Source organism: Myotis nattereri, assembly GCF_964212035.1.
Source record: "Myotis nattereri genome assembly, chromosome: 4".
Taxonomy (NCBI): Eukaryota; Metazoa; Chordata; class Mammalia; order Chiroptera; family Vespertilionidae; genus Myotis; species Myotis nattereri.
The window spans coordinates 66,803,866-66,820,960 of NC_138079.1; the positions used below are offsets into that span (position 1 = coordinate 66,803,866).

The 17,095-nt window shown below is 40.7% G+C and overlaps 1 protein-coding gene across 1 annotated transcript in view; it reads left to right on the forward strand.

Annotated features, from left to right (window-relative positions):
* Positions 1–775: 775 nt before the first annotated feature.
* The window catches only part of YTHDC2 (YTH N6-methyladenosine RNA binding protein C2), a gene marked incomplete at its 5' end in the record, with an annotated part of 66,577 nt that continues 50,257 nt past the window's right edge, over positions 776–17,095 (forward strand). The window contains 6 exons of the mRNA XM_081089127.1: positions 776–986; positions 2,140–2,230; positions 6,711–6,907; positions 11,017–11,216; positions 14,815–14,981; positions 16,611–16,713. Coding sequence (XP_080945253.1) covers positions 776–986; positions 2,140–2,230; positions 6,711–6,907; positions 11,017–11,216; positions 14,815–14,981; positions 16,611–16,713 — 969 coding nt within the window. The remainder of the gene's footprint in view (positions 987–2,139; positions 2,231–6,710; positions 6,908–11,016; positions 11,217–14,814; positions 14,982–16,610; positions 16,714–17,095) is intronic.

Consider the following 17,095-nt stretch of genomic DNA (forward strand, 5'->3'; position numbering starts at 1 on the left):
TTAAAGGGTTTCACCTTCCTATTCCATCATCTCATATGGCACATAACTATCATTCAGTCATTTACTTGTTTATTGTCTGTCAGTCGCATTTAGGATTGGCAGATAAAATACAGACGCTGTTAAATTTGTATTTCAGGTAATGAATATATATATATTTAACCAAATGTGTTCCCAAATATTGCACGGGACGTACATATGCTAAAAAATTATTCGGCTTCTGAAATAAAACAACTGGGCACCCTGTATTTTTATTTGCCACATCTGGCAACTCCACCCCCACTAGAATGTAAACTCCCAGATGGCAGGAAACGTGCATGTTTGGTTCCCCAGTGTAGGGCGTAGCATAGTGCTCGCAGGGCACATAGGAGCCTACCCGTGCTTATTGAAAGAAGGAAGGATTCAACTCAGTAACGAGTGGCTGAATAAAGGTCTGAGTAAGAGCGCCTTGGTTCGAGGGGTGGATGGAGACAGGAGGCCAGCTGGGTCGGGGCGTTTGAGTGGGTGAGGTGCGGCGGCCCCGGGGCGCGACGGCGGGCGCGCTGAGGTCACGGGCGCCGCGGCCCTGGTGACGTCATCACGCTCGCTCTCTAGGCCACGCCCGGGTTTCGGTGGCGCCCGCGCCTCCTCGGCTGTTGTGACTGACTGGGCTTCCCGGTGGCTTTGGCACCGCGCAGGCCGCCTGTGGAGCGGTTCGGAACGGCAGAGGCCCGCTGTCCTTATCGGCGACCGTCAGCCCGCAAGCCTGGCCGCTTCCCGGCGGGGTGACCTCAGGGCCATGTCCAGGCCGAGCAGCGTCTCCCCGCGGCCGCCGGCTCCTGGCGGCGGCGGGGGCGGTGGTGGCGGCGGCGGCGGCGGGGGCGGCCCGGCTCCGTGCGGCCCTGGGGGCGGCGCCCGGGCCAAGGGGCTGAAGGATGTTCGCATAGACGAGGAGGTGAAAATCGCAGTTAATATCGCTCTGGAGCGCTTCCGGTATGGGGACCAGAAAGGTGAGGCTCCCGACCGGGACCCCCCGGCGGCCCCACCCCTCACCCCCTGGCCCCTGGGGCGAAGGGGCTGCCTCGGTGCCGGGAGGGCAGACCGGGCCCAGCGGGGAGCCTCCGGCGGGCTGTGAAGGGCGCCGGGCATCCTGCTGAGGGCGGCGAAGGGCGCTACTGTAGCCTCAGGTGAAAGGTCCGGGTGCCCTGCGGCCGGGGGCGTTTCTTCCCCCCCCAGGGACAGGCTGTTCGCAGCTGCGGGCGGCTGAGCCACGGCGCTGAACTCCTGATAAGCCCCTACATTTTTATTTTTATTTTTATTTTTTTAAGGAAGCTGTGGTACGTTTAAGCCACACAAGAAGAGCAGAAGGAAATCAGAAATCAGACAAATAAAGGCACTGGCAATATGTAGTGCCTTGGTTAAATCCTAGAAGCATCACGCTAAACACTTGAAAAAAAAATGAAACCTGTTTTGGCCTGGGAAACGGCTCGCGCACCTGTTCGGGTTGGAGAGCTGCTTGCCTGGCGCCGCACGGCGCAGACCCAGCCGCCGCCTCTGGCGATACGTCCAGGGTGTGGAGGCCCCCCGGGTTTGCTGGCCTCCATAGGGGGCCCCTCGCTCTGGGGCCTACAGTTCCCAACCGGGAATGACTGCGCAGAGTGGTTCTGAACTTGCTGTCAGCAGAGGTGCCGCCTCAGCGATAAAGAGCAGCAGATTTGTTGTGAGCTGGTGAAGTAGGAAGTCTGTACAGTTTTGAAGGCAAAGAAAATATGCCTTCAAGGTGTTTGATGTCGAGCATCCATAATGCTTGAGCATCGTTGACCATGGCAGGAAATGAACATTTTGTTAGTTAAGCAAGTGAGGACGAAGTTCAAGTCGTAAAGTGTCTTCAGCGGTCATCATACCAACGCAAGCTTCTAGCATACATAGGTAGAATCTTTGGGGAACCATTAGAATTCTTTACACACTTGGATTTAGTTTTCATGACTGTAACTGTGGTAGACATTCAGTGGCTATTGAATATCTTCTTTTCACATAGAATATAATTTGATTATATGCATATATGATCTTTTCATATTTTATATCTATGTAAGCAATATTGAAGCACCTTGAAAGAAAATTACTTGTCCCCAAATGGTACTTTGTGTGTCTTTTCCCTTGTAGAAATGGAATTTCCTTCTTCTTTGACCAGTACCGAACGAGCCTTTATTCATCGATTGAGTCAGTCTCTTGGTTTGGTCTCTAAAAGTAAAGGGTAAGCTGATAGCTTTTCTTATTTAAAGAAAATTATTTACCAAGAAAAGAACAATTATTCTGACTACATTTAAATAGTACTGTTCTAGATTCACATTCTTAATTATATTGTATGTAGATAAACTGATTCATGCCTGTGCCAAACATAAGCTCTTTCCTTTTCCTTCAGTCCCCCCTATTTTTGTTTTCCCTAGGGGCAAAAAACAAAAAAAAGTAAACTTTAAGATGTAAGAAAAAATAGTTTAAAATTTGAAGTTGATTACTTGAGAGAAATATTTTCTTATTTCATTGAAACAGTCTTTTTTTTTTTTAAAGAATGGATGGCCTAAAGGTAATAAGTATAATTATTTACAGAATTTCTCTTTTAATGTTACAGTACTGTAATGGTAAGCCTTAGAACACATTGACTTTTTTTTTCTTACTAAATCAAGAATCTGATGATTAGAACTGATGAAATAAAATGGAACAGGAGGAAACAGTACATATTTTTTGAGAGTCACTGAACCATAGTGGGGAAAGGTCATTTGAGCTATCCAAATTGAAGAGCTTTGAAATTCTGTGGAACTATTTCATTTTGAGACTAAGGGTGGTGGGATTGCTGTATAGCAGAGCTTCTCAATATTGGAGCAATTGGCATTTTGGATTGGGTAATTCTTGATTTTCGAGGGCTTTTTTTTTTTTTTTTGCAATGTGGGATGTTTAAGCCTTTACACCTATATACCAGACAACTTCCTCCCCAGTTGTAACAACCAAAAATGCCTCTAGACATTGCTAAAATGTTCCCTGGAGAGCAAAATTGCCCCTGGGTGGGAACCATGGGAGGGGGACATAAATTCAGCTTACTCACTTTTAGGTTAAGAGGAGGAAAACAATACTTTATTAAGTAAATATATTAATAAATAAATAGTAGGAAGATTCTAAGGTGAAATTAGCTGATGTAGGTATGTCTTGCATATGAATGTCCACAACAGTGACAGATTACTGACAGGGGATTTAGCTTAAGTGAGTGTGCATTTTGAACATCACTGAGGTCAATGCTGGAACAGTGGCTAGGATCCTAAGCACCCCCATATTAGAGTCCTCTGGCTAGGTAAAATACTGCACTTGGAAATAAAAATGCAATGTAGGGGCATAATCCTTTGTCTAAAAACACCTGGATCAATATGTTTTGAGATTCAGGTTTTTCTGATGTTAGAAAGGTATTAGGGAATAATTTCAATATGTTATGTAATACCCCTAATAAGCTGTAGGCGTCACCTTCAATCACATTAATATTTCTACTGAAAAATGTATGATTATTCACACTAAAATAAATAAAGACTGCCCTGACCGGTTTAGCTCAGTGGATAGAACGTTGGCCTGCGACTGAAGGGTCCCAGGTTCGATTCCGGTCGGGGGCATGTACCTTGGTTGCGGATGCGTCCCCTGTAGGAGGTGTGCGGAGCGTGGGTGATCGATGTTTCTCTCTCATCGATGTTTCTAACTCTCTATCCCTCTCCCTTCCTCTCTGTAAAAAATCAATAAAATATAAAAAAATAAAATAAAAATAAAATAAAATAAATAAAGACTGGAAATAGCCTCATGTCAATTTAGTCAGGCTTTGCTGCCAGTTGAAGTTGCTGCACTTAAAACAATTTTTCAGAACTGTTTGGGTTTAAGATTCACAGATAAGAGCTAGTGAGCCTGCATTAGAAAAATGCACAGTTCTGCAGTTATACCATTTCTGTGGTTAAATGGGTTCTGAATTCTGAAAAATTAACTTAGAAATGACAATTACAAATTGCTCTTAGAAAAGCAGTCCGTTTGAATAGATTGCCTCTACTTCTGTTCAGTAGTGTGATCATTTAAGCGGTTCTCAACCTGTGTGTCGCGACCCCTTTGGGGGTCGAACGACCCTTTCACAGGTTGCCTAAGACCATCGGAAAACACATATATAATTACATATTGTTTTTGTGATTAATCACTATGCTTTAATTATGTTCAATTTGTAACAATGAAATTGGGGGTCACTACAACATGAGGAACTGTATTAAAGGGTCGCAGCATTAGGAAGGTTGAGAACCACTGATTTAGGGATGGCCTAGAAATGCAGAAAACATCTGGGAAAGGGGAGAGAAAGAAAGAACTTACCAGGACAAAAAAGGGGGATAAGAAACACTGAAGAGACAGGAAAGGAAAACATGCTAAGGGAATTTCAAAGACAGAGAGGAAAAAAGGAAAACAGATGCTAAGGGAAGCAAGGCAACCCTGCCTACTAATCCAGGCCCTAATAGCAATATCCAATGTTCCACAATACCTCTTATGAAATTCCCTAGCACTTTTGCCCCCTTTTTATCTTTTAATAAATGTAGTACAATGTTTATCTAGTGGTCCTTGTGCTTTTCAAATGCCTTTCCTTCTTTTCACACATAAAGAACTAAATCACTTTGAATGTATTTAACTCTTTTATTTTCATTTATTTGAGAATTTGTGCCTGGCTTACATTTCATGGGCTTTTCTGTTCAACCTGGAGTAAATATTTTTTAACCTCCTAGCATTAACTTCATGAATTTAGGAAGTTCGTTTTTCTGCTTTTTAAATGTTGTGCCTGGTATTATTATCCCTGGTATTATTATTACTTGAGAGAGAACCTGGTGTAGAGGAAAGGTCAGGAAACCTTGATTTTACTCCTGGTCTCTCACTGCCTTATTCTCTAGCTTTGGTCATGTCTTTAAACTTTAAAGGTCTATATTTTTTAAGGCTTATTTTTTAAAATGTAAAACATGAAGGTGTAAATTTGTTTTAGTTAAGATTCTGTGATTCTGTGATAGTTTATTTTGAGTTTCTTCTAAGGTTTAAAAAATAGATTCTAAGCTTACTGTGTGAAAATTTATAATTTTTTTCTGATCACTTTTTTAAAATCTCCCTTCTTTTAAAAAATTGAAAGATCTTTTCATCTATCTGCCTAACAAAAGTATAAATTAAGGAGATATGAAATTAAGCATTTACAGGGCATCGAATGATTGTGTATTATTTTTTTAGAGACATTAGTTCCTTGGTGGCTGTGAGCTTTTTAAGCAGTCATTTTAGATTTTGGTTCTTTAGCTGATCTTTTAAACCATTTACAGATTTGGAAAGTGGGGAATAGTGATGCAGATGGTTGTATTTGAATATCTTAAATCAGGGGTCCTCAAACTACGGCCCGCGGGCCACATGCAAATACAAATATTGTATATGTTCCCGTTTTGTTTTTTTACTTCAAAATAAGATATGTGCAGTGTGCATAGGAATTTGTTCATAGTTTTTTTTAAAACTATAGTCCGGCCCTCCAATGGTCTGAGGGACAGTGAACTGGGCCTCTGTTTAAAAAGTTTGAGGACCCCTGTATAGTCAGTAACATGCTATCTAAATGTTATATAATTGATGAACTTATTCTTAAAATTGCATAAATTTGATTAGTTATATGTTTGTTTGTTTTTTTTAAAGAAAAAAGGCATTGAAATGCCAATACTTCATCATAGCATGTATTGGTTACTTTTACCTTTTATTTTTAAGTATATTTTTATTGATTTCAGAGAGGAAGGGAAAGGTAGAGAGAGAGAGAAATATCAGTGATGAAAGAATCATTGATTGGCTGCCTTCTGCAGGCCCCCCACTGGGGATTGGGCCCACAACCCAGGCATGTATCCTGCCCAGGAATTGAACCATTACCTGGTAGATTCTTATCCACTGAACCACGTTGTCCAGGCTATTTTTACCCTTTAAAGTTAGGATGTTTTTATCTGTAATTTCCATACATTTATTTTTATACTTAAAAATTGCATATGGGGCTTGCATTTTATTACTTTTAAAAGTTCATTTGAATTTCAGTTATCTAGCATTTTTCCCACATCTTGTAGCATTGCCTTGTATATGAAGGCTAGTATCAGAAGCTTTGAAAACTTTTTTTTCCCCAGTATGCATTTGAAAATTCTTACCAATAATGTTGATTTATGCTTTTTGGGGGGCCCAACTACTAAAGTTGGCTCTCTTAACAGGTCTTCATGAGAGTGTGACATTACCAGCATACTGTGGAGACATTCAGTGGGATGTGTTAGTCTGCACAATGAACCATAACTTTTTTATTATCACTTTTAGATTCTGTTGTTCCGATTACTCCCCCCCCCCCCCCCCCACAGTGCTTCCCAGCATGCATGAATTAATTGTTGTCATACACCATGAAGTCCGCTAGGACAAACTTTAACACTTGTGGGTAAGTAAGCCATTTTTACTGACTTAAAATTGGATTTGCAGCATTTTGAAATTTTAATTGAAAGTGGTCTTGTGGTCACTTTAGCACCACAGCCCTCTTTAATTGAGTTTTTGGGATTTTCAGCATCTTTTCCCAAATCATTTTGATTTTTTTCAGTGTTTTGCTTGACATGTATTTTCTAAGTAGGCATACATCATATATGAACAAATTGACTGTATATAGTAAATAAATGATTTTTATTAATATTCAGAAAGGGAGCAAATAGATACCTAACTGTGAAGAAGAAAGATGGATCAGAAACAGCTCATGCAATGATGACCTGTAATTTGACTCATAATACAAAACATGCTGTTAGGAGCCTAATTCAAAGATTTCCCGTCACCAATAAAGAACGTACTGAACTTCTGCCTAAAACAGAAAGAGGAAATGTGTTTGCCGTTGAAGCTGGTATGTATTTTCTGGGGAGCTTCTGTGTTTATCCTATTATTTGATGACTGTTCTTTTCCCATTTAAAATTTATTTTTAAAAACTAAGATGAAGTAAGATTTCCCAGTGTGAATAGCTTATTGAAATTATTAAAACTTATAAAAATTTTGAAATGAAATGCAGTGTTAAGGCATGTCATGAAGTTAAACAAGTTTTTAAGTGTCATAGTAATAGCTACCATTTATTGAGCATTTACTCTGTGCTAGGCAGTATACTAAACTCTCTATACAGGGCCTCATAGCAACTCTTGCAAGGTAGGAATTTCCCCTATCTCATAGGTGAATAAACGGGTTCAGAGAAGTTAAATAGTTTGTTCAAGGCCATTCAATCAGCCAGTAAACTGCAGAGCTGGGATTTGACTACATGGTCTAGACCAGGGGTCCTCAAACTTTTTAAACAGGGGCCCAGTTCACTGTCCCTCAGACTGTTGGAGGGCCGGACTATACTTTAAAAAAAACCTATGAACAAATTCCTATGCACACTGTACATATCTTATTTTGAGGTAAAAGAACAAAACGGGAACAAATACAGTATTTGTATTTGCATGTGGCCCGCGGGCCGTAGTTTGAGGACCCATGATCTAGACTTTCCTATATTATGCTGCTATGACATGCTAATGAGTGAGTTTTGGAATTGAGTTTTAGCTTCTGGTAAGAGACAGGACAGAATGTTCAGTACATTAATATGTTGAAAGGTAGATAATATATTTAGGTTATAAAATTAAGTGGAAATTTCAATGTTTAAAAAAATAACTTCCCTAGTGAGAAAATTATTTATTACCTGAAGTGACGGAATGTGCATAATTTTCAGTCTATTGGAGTAGGTTTGCAGAATCCAGAAAACACATGGTAGTAGATATCAAGGAATTTAAGTTTAAATACACACATGCAAAATATTTTTAATTGTGTGAAGAATATAAATTCATCATGGCTCTATTTTATTCCTGTCTGTTTAGGTAAGTGTAGAAGTTGGCCAAAATACTCAAGTAGGAAATTTGATAAGCATTAGAGCCTTATTTCCTATACTAGAGGCCTGATGCACAAAATTCGTGCAAGAGTAGGCTTACTTCCCCTGGCTGCTGGCACCAGCTTCCCCTGGGACCCAGGCTTCCCTCTGGCCGCAGGCAGGAACCTGGGACCTGGGTTTCCCTTGCAGCCCTGGCTTTGTCCGGAAGGTCGTCTGGAAGGACATCCATCCTAATTAACATATTACACTTTTATTATTATCCTATCTAATAAAAGAGAAACATGGTAATTGGCGTACGACCGCTACCCTTCCCATTGACTAATCAGGGCGATATGCAAATTAACTGCCAGCCAAGATGGTGGCCGGCAGCCAGGCAGCTTGAAACTAACATGAGGCTTGCTTGCTTCAGTGACGGAGGACTCCAACGTTCCCCGCCTGCCGCTGCAGGCCTCTGAGCTGGCAGTTTGAAACATAGTTACAAAAATAGAAGCTAAACAAAACCCCAGAAACCAGCTTTCAGCTAGCCGGGATCTCAGACCTGGAGTTGATACAGAGTTTCGATTGTAAAACCTAAACAAACCAGATACCTGCTTTCAGGAGCGGAGGCCTAAGAGCTGGAGCCTCAGAGCTAAAGCTGGCTCAGAATAAAAAAAATAAAAAAAAAAAGAGCAGTTGGGAGCTTCAGTCCCAGCCTGAAAACAGCCCTCAGCCCCTCACCCAGACTGGCCAGGCACCCCAGTGGGGACCCCCACCCTGAAGGGTGTGTGACCAGCTGCAAACAGCCATCATCCCCTCATCCAGGCTGGCCAGGCACCCCAGTGGGGACCCCCACCCTGATCCGGGACACCCGTCAGGGCAAACCAGCCAGCCCCCACCCATGCACCAGGCCTCTATTCTATATAGTAAAAGGGTAATATGCCTCCCAGCACCAGGATCAGCGGAGCCGCGAGGCCTCCCGGCACCGGGATCAGCAGGACAGGGGGCAGCGCCCAAACCCCCTGATCGCCCTGTGGCTCTGTGTGTGACGGGGGCGGGGCCACAACCATCCCTATCAGCCCTGCTCTGTTCCTGACAGGGGAAGGCGCCCCAACCCCCTGATCGGCCCTGCTCTTTGCCTGATAGGGGGGAGCTCCCCAACCTGATCACCCTGCGGCTCTGTGTGTGACAGGGTGCGGTGCCCCAACCCCCCCACCCCACGGGCCCTGCTCTGTGTGTGACGGGGTAGAGCCATAACCTCCCCATCGGCCCTGCCCTGAGTGTGAGAGTGGTGGCGCCCCAACCCCCTGACCGGCCCTGCTCTGTGGGTGATAGAGGGTGGCGCCCCAACCCCCTGATCCGCCCTGCTCTGTGCATGACAGGGGGGAGCTCCCCAACCCCCTGATGGGCCCTGCTCTGTGCGTGACAGGGGGGAGCTCCCCAACCCCCTGATCGGCCCTGCTCTGTGCGTGACAGGGGGAGCTCCCCAACCCCCTTGTCGGCCCTGCTCTGCGTGACGGGGTGGCGCCGCAACCTCCCCATCAACCCTGCCTTGAGTGTGATGGGGCGGTGCCCCAACCCCCCTATCGGCCCTACCCTGAGCATGACTGAGGGTGGCATCGCAACCTCCCAATCTGCCCTGCTCTGTGCATGACGGGCGGCACCCCAATTCCCCAATCGGCCCTGCTCTGAGCCCGACCAGGGGCTGTACCTAGGGATTAGGCCTGCCCTCTGCCACCCCAGAGCAGGCCTAAGCCAGCAGGTCGTTATCTCCCGAGGGCTCCCAGACTGCGAGAGGGCACAGGCCGGGCTGAGGGACCCCCCCCCTCCCCCCCGAGTGCACAAATTTTTGTGCACCGGGCCTCTAGTCCTATATAATAAAAGGCTAATATGCAAATTGACTGAATGGTGGAATGACTGATCGCTATGATGCGCACTGACCACCAGGGGGCAGACGCTCAATGCCACTCAGCCAAAAGCCTGGCTCTCCCGCCTCCAGGATGTCCCACTGCTGGCTTAGGCCTGCTCCCCGGGCGGACATCCCCATCAGTCGGGCATCCCCCAAGGGCTCCCAGAATGCAAGAGGGCACAGGCCAGGTTGAAGGACCCCCTGAGTGCACAAATTTCATGCACCAGGCCTATAGTAGATAATAAAACTCTAATATGCAAATCAACCTAACAGCAGAACAACCATTGCTGTGATGTGCACTGACCACCAGCAGGCAGACGCTCAACGCAGAAGCTGCCCCCAGGTGGTCAGTGTACTCCCACAGGGGGAGCACCACTCAGCCAGAAGCCGAGGTCATGGCTGGCAAGCACAGTGGCAGTGATGGGAGCCTCTCCCATCTCCAAGGCTCTCTAAGGAGCAGAGAGCCTGGCTCATGGCTGGAGAGTGTAGCGGTGGTGGTGGGAGCCTCTCCTGTTTCCGCTGCAGGCAGGCGGTAAGGAGTGAGGGCCCCAGACTGCGAGAGCCCCAGATTGCGAGAGGGATGTCTCACCGCCAGCTTAGGCTCAATCCCAAGGGATTGGGCCTAAGACGGCAGGCAGATATCCCCTGAGGGGTCCCGGACTGCGAGAGGGTGCAGGCGGGCTGAGGAGGATGACCCTCCCCACCTCCAGTGCACAAATCTTGTGCACCGGGCCTCTAGTTTATACATATTATTCTATTTGGTCACATAATCTTACATGTTTAACTTAAACATATAGGGTATTTTTTTCATGATGTGTTTTCACATTGGACTTGTTAAATATAATTCACATTGTTTCCTACTATAATATTTCCTAATTTCCTATGTTATTGATAGAAACAAGCCTGAAAATCATTTTAAGATATCAAATCATGCTTTATTATTAATGGCTATTGAATGATTGATTTTTGTTTATTTGTAAACATTATGCATCAGAAATACTTTTGAGAAATATGTTTTCTAAATAATACTGAAATTTGTAACGTATTCTCTAAGAATAGTAAGTATAGGAGTACAACAGTTGAGACCTTGCTTGCAAACTTTATATGGACTGAGTAGAGAAGAAACATTTGAATGAAATTACATTAGAAATTACTTATTTTGTTTTTAACACATTTTTTAATGTTGATTATAAATTTATTTTTTTATTCATTTTCAAAGAAAACCGGGAAATGAGCAAGACAAGTGGGCGACTCAACAATGGCATACCTCAGATTCCAGTGAAAAGAGGAGAATCCGAATTTGATTCTTTCAGGCAGTCTTTGCCAGTGTTTGAGAAACAAGAAGAAATTGTTAAAATAATTAAAGAAAATAAAGTAGTTTTGATTGTAGGAGAAACTGGGTCTGGAAAGACTACACAGGTTTGTTTCCTTGTTTATAGCAGAAAAAATATTTTATCCCATATGACAGTTTTATACAGAAAACCCTCGATTTTTCAGACCTTTATTTAACAGATCTCGGGTTTAACAGACAAAATTTCCAGTCTGTGTCATATGTGAAAATTAACACCCTGTTAATTTTAAAATGCTTTTAACTAAGATTTGCTTATAATTAAATTAACAAGTTATTTTGTTGTTGTTATTAGTTACTGTTATTTTTTAAAAAATATATATTTTATTGTTTTTTTACAGAGAGGAATAGAGAGTTAGAAACATCAATGAGAGAGAAACATTGATCAGCTGCCTCCTGCACACCTCCCACTGGAGATGTGCCCACAACCAAGGTACATGCCCTTGACTGGAATCAAACCTGGGATCCTTCCGTCCACAGGCCGACGCTCTATCCACTGAGCCAAACCGGTTAGGGCAGTTACTGTTATTTTTAACAAATTTTAGCAAATAGGCCATGTGTTGGAAAAAACTGTAGTAATTTCGCTGACATAAATAAATTACATGTCTATAACTATAGCGTACATATTTAAATCCAAGAGTTTCTGCTGGTAAACAGTGTTTGGCAAATGATTAGCTTGTGATCACACTGCATTGCAGGCAGTAATTGGTTTCTGTTGTCGTGTACTGCAGTAGTTTTAATGTGTGCTGGCCTTTGTTTGGATGTACGTGCCCAGATGAGGCCCAGCTGTGAAGCAGTGCAAGCTGCTGTGGGGCCTTGGGCGTTCTCTTGGAAGTTCTGGGTCTGTCTGGCCCAGCTGCAATTTGTTAGGTAATTTTCAGGTTGCAAAGGGCCAGGGCATTCATATGCAAAAGCCTCAGCTGCAGCCTGGGTGGGGCGGGGTCTCAGGGAATCAAAGGGTGGAGCAAGCAGCTATGGTGGATCCTTAGCCCTGCCCTAAGGGGCCCCGCATCTCAGTGTCCCGGTAATTGCTGCAAGCACCTCTGAGGAAAAGCCGCCCTCAAGTTCCGAGTTCTGCCTGCTGCAGACAGTCCAGTTTCTCCCCGTATGAGTCCGGGGTCCCCAGAGACTCCCGGAAACGGAGTTCAGAGCAGTCGGGAGCTTGTGACTCCCTCCCGATTCAAAAAGACCTCAGCACTTTACTTTCGCACCTCCTCTGAGTCTCTGTGTGCTTTTCTTTTTCCTTCTAATTGTAGAATTTCCACTCCGCCAGCCTTCCTGTAGTTCTGGATGATGTTCATTTTGTCTTTTCGTTGTATTTCTGAAGTTGTTGTGGGAGGCAGCAATTTCCGTTGTTTACTTATGCCGCCATCTTGGTTTCTCTCCAAGTTGAATATTTTTTATTCGCTTATTACCTATTTATATTTTGTGACTTGCTTATTTACATCTCGTTTTTCGTTTGGCTTAATCATTTTGGATTTACTTTTAATAGTACTTTATATATCATAGATACATGCCTGGTGTCAGATATCTTGAGCATAATTTTTCTCGATTTTTTGTTTGCTTTACTTAGTGTCAAATCTATCAATATTTTTTAAGGTCTTTTGCCATACTAAGAAAGGCATTTCCTACTCCAAGATTAAGCATAGGGAATACAGTCAAGTAAATTGCAGTAACTGTGTGGTGATAGATGGTTACTGGACTTCCTGTGGTGATCACTTTGTAAGATATATAAATGTCAAATCACTGTGTTGTTGTACACCTGAAACTAATATGTTATCTTATGTCATTCCAGAATGAAAAAAACATTTTCCTATAATTATTTTTTCTTAGTATTTTTTTTATTTATAGTTTTAAAATCCATCTGGAATTTATTTTATCATATCAGGTAGAAATCTTTTTTCCTCATGTTAATATCTAGTTGTTCCAATATAATTTGTAATTATCTTTTTTCCCTTATTTAAGATAACACTTTTGATCAAATACTAAGTTTCTGTAGTCCGTGAACCAATTTCTAGAATTTTTGTTACGTATATTTAGTTGTATTTTTGCACTAGGATCTCACCTTTTGCTTTTTGTAGCTTTATAGTATGTAAAACAACATTCCTCTTCATTATATTTTCTTTTAAAATATTTCTTAGCTGTGTATATGCATGCTTCTGGGTAAAATAGTCAAGTTTAAAAAAATCCCAGTGGCTGAGATATGTATGAAAAGATGCTCTCACTCATAGTTAAAGAAATGGCCGAAACCGGTTTGGCTCAGTGGATGGAGCGTCGGCCTGCGGACTGAGGGGTCCCGGGTTCGATTCCGGTCAAGAGCATGTACCAGGGTTGCAGGCACATCCCCAGTAGGAGATGTGCAGGAGGCAGCTGATCGATGTTTCTCTCTCATCGATGTTTCTAACTCTATATCTCTCTTCCTTCCTCTCTGTAAAAAGTCAATAAAATATATTAAAAAAAAAAAGAAATGAAATCAGAACAATTTTATTTTTCAATTATCAGATTGGCAGAAATTTAAAAATGATCAATATCCAATATTTGCATAGGTGTTGGGAAAACAGCATCTTCTGCTTTATTAATAGTATAAATTGTTTTGGAGGGAAATTTATAGTTTTTCTGTTCAAATTTAATTTATATTCTCTGACTATAGAAGTGTGTGAAGATAGATACTCAGTGCAGCACTGGTAATAGCAAGAAACATCATCAATAATAACAAGTCCCAAAACCTGGAAATTATTTAAGTGTAGTTAAATTTGTTAAATTATAGCACATCCATAGAATAGGATGTACAGTTATTAAAGTGGATTAGGTAATCTGATATGTTAAGTGAAATCTACAAATTACAATATTGTGTAAGTAATCACTTTGTATGAATAAAAACCAGCTTATATACACAAATATGCTAAATTGTGTAAACATTTTTTCCCCTGAAAGAGTTCATAAGAAACTTAACAGTAGTTATTTTTTTGGAGAGGACTAGTGGTAGTGGAAGGGGTAGGAAGACTTTTACTTTTGAATATTTCTGACCTGGTTGAATTTAATTATAGAAAAGTATTTACAATCCTGGTATTAGGCTATTTTTTTATGCTTTTCACTATTAAAACCCACAGTGGAATTTTGATTGTCGTTTCATTGACTTTATAGAATAATTTGAGAGAATTGACATTTTTGTAATTATTCCCATTCAGGAATATGTCATTTATTTATATATTCAGATCTTTTATGCTTTTCATTAGTGTTTTAATAATCTTTGTATAAGCGTTAACTATTTCTTTTTTATATAGTTGATTATTTTTATCATGTAGATTCATGAATATTTATTTTATATATGGTTTATAATTAATTAGTTTAAATTATTTTACTCAACTCTCCCAGATTTGGCCATTAAGTACTTCTTCCACTTGGTTCCTGTGTCGTTTTGGCATGACTCATCACTTTTTTACCACTTGCTTACTTCCTAGCACTGTAAGATGTTTCAAGTTGATCTTGAACAAGATCTTTTTAAATCACATTCTAGCCGATTATTAGCAATTACATGAAAGTTGTTGATTTTATGATTATTTTATATTTGGACATGTTACAGAATTTTTTTAGTCTTAATAGTGTTTCAGTGGATTTTCTGGGTATCTAATTATGTCATTTTATAGCACTTTAAAACTTGTATTTCAGATTCCTCAGTTCCTATTAGATGATTGCTTTAAAAATGGTATCCCTTGCCGAATATTTTGTACTCAGCCAAGACGATTAGCAGCTATTGCTGTGGCTGAAAGAGTTGCTGCAGAGAGAAGAGAAAGGATTGGTCAAACAATTGGGTATCAGATACGATTAGAAAGCAGGTAAAGATAATTCTTCACTAGCCTATCTCTTATCATTCTTAGAAAAGATAAATGTCTATGTTTCACTGAATATGGAGAATGTGTTAGTTGAAAAGTTAGATGATTATTTATTCCAAGTAGTAATAATTCTATGACAGATCATTGAGGTTATGTCTAAACTTAGTGAGATTTTAATAAACAAATAGTTGAGAAAGGGTTTGGGCCATAGATACAAATTGGAATTTCATAGTTTTATGATCAAGTACAAGTTATTTCACCTCTTTGGGTTGCAGTTTTCTCATCTGTAAAATAGGGCTAATAAAGGCATTTAGAGTACGTTGATGTGAAATTTATAGTAAGTACTCAGTAAATGTTAGAGACTGAATTGAATACTGTTAGTATTAGTAGTACTTTCTTAATAGTACTATTTTTGTGCTCCAGTAGTTTGGATATGGTGGTTTAAAAAGCTGATCCCTTTTATGATATACTTTTGTCCCCAAGCAAAAAGTACAGGGTGTCTTCAAAAAATTTATGCACACTTTGAATGATTATAAAGTCAATGTTTATACAGTTCATTTTAAAAATTTAAAAGAATTTACAGAAATGAATAAATCTTTTTGTCAATGCCTATTTTCAAACTGATGACCATTCTGGTCCAGGCTTTACTGATAACGTGAAGCAATGGAATTGCAAACATCAAGAATCATATTGTTTGGTGTTTGTGTGCCCTCATTTCATCAATTGTTGCTGGTTTTGTACCATAAACTTTACCTTTATAAATCTCCATTAAAAAAAGTCTAGTGGCACTTTAGGATAAATTTTCTTTGCTCAAAACTTAGTCTGGCTTCACTCATTATCACATATCACCTAAAAAAGAGTGAAAATTAAGTAGCTATCAGCTGTTAAAGTGTGTATCATTTTGGGGGGACATCCTATATTTAAGGTCTTTTAAAAAATCTGCTTATGGCTTTTTAACAAAATAATCATTTAATTAATAAAAGGCTGTTAGTAATAAAAATTTTGTGAGATTGTCAGGCATAAAATAAATATTTCACATAACTTTGCTAATAAAGCATATATACAGTATTATATTACTTAAAGAATATTTTTTTAAAAATATATTTTATTGATTTTTTACAGAGAGGAAGGGAGAGAGATAGTTAGAAGCATCGATGAGAGAGAAACATCGATCAGCTGCCTCCTACACATCTCCTACTGGGGATGTGCCTACAACCCAGGTACATGCCCTTGACCGGAATCGAACCTGGGACCTTTCAGTCCGCAAGCTGACGCTCTATCCACTGAGCCAAACCGGTTTCGGCTTAAAGAATATTTTTATTGATTTTAGAGAAGTGAGAGGGAGAGAGATATAGAAACATCACTGATGAGAGAGAATCATTGATCAGCTGCCTCCTGCATGCCCCTTCCTGGGGATCAAGCCTGCAACCTGGGCATGTACCTGACTGGGAATCAAACTGTGACCTCTTGGTTCATAGGTTAATACTCAACCACTGAGCCACACCAGTCGGGCTATTAGTTACTTAAAGTAACATTTGTTAAAGTACAAATGAGACTAGCATTTAATGTGGTCATGGTTTAATTACATAAAATGCTTGTAATTGTGCGTGTTATTTTGATTTTTTTAAAAAGGGTTTCTCCTAAGACACTTCTGACATTTTGCACTAATGGGGTATTGCTTCGAACATTGATGGCAGGAGATAGTACATTGTCAGCTGTGACACATGTTATTGTGGTAAGAATATTGCTGAATTTACCATAAATTTCCATAAAATTTAAATACATAATTACATTTTTAGAATAGGCTATAAGTGAGAACCAGTTTGTTTTTGTTTGAACAGGCTATTATAATCAGGTTACTTTTTATTTTATACAATTATTAGAAATACATATTTTATATTTAAGCTATTATCAGATTTTATAAGAAAATAAAATAAGTAGATAGTTTTTTAAAAAGTGCTTTTTTATGTATGAAAACTATACTTGCATGCATTTACATAGAGCTCTCTAGAATGGTGAACGTTTTCTTTTCTCTGAATGCTTAGTCATCTGATTCCTCCTTTAATATGTATTTACCAGCCTTAGGGCATACTTTACAGTCATTTAACTTCATGGTG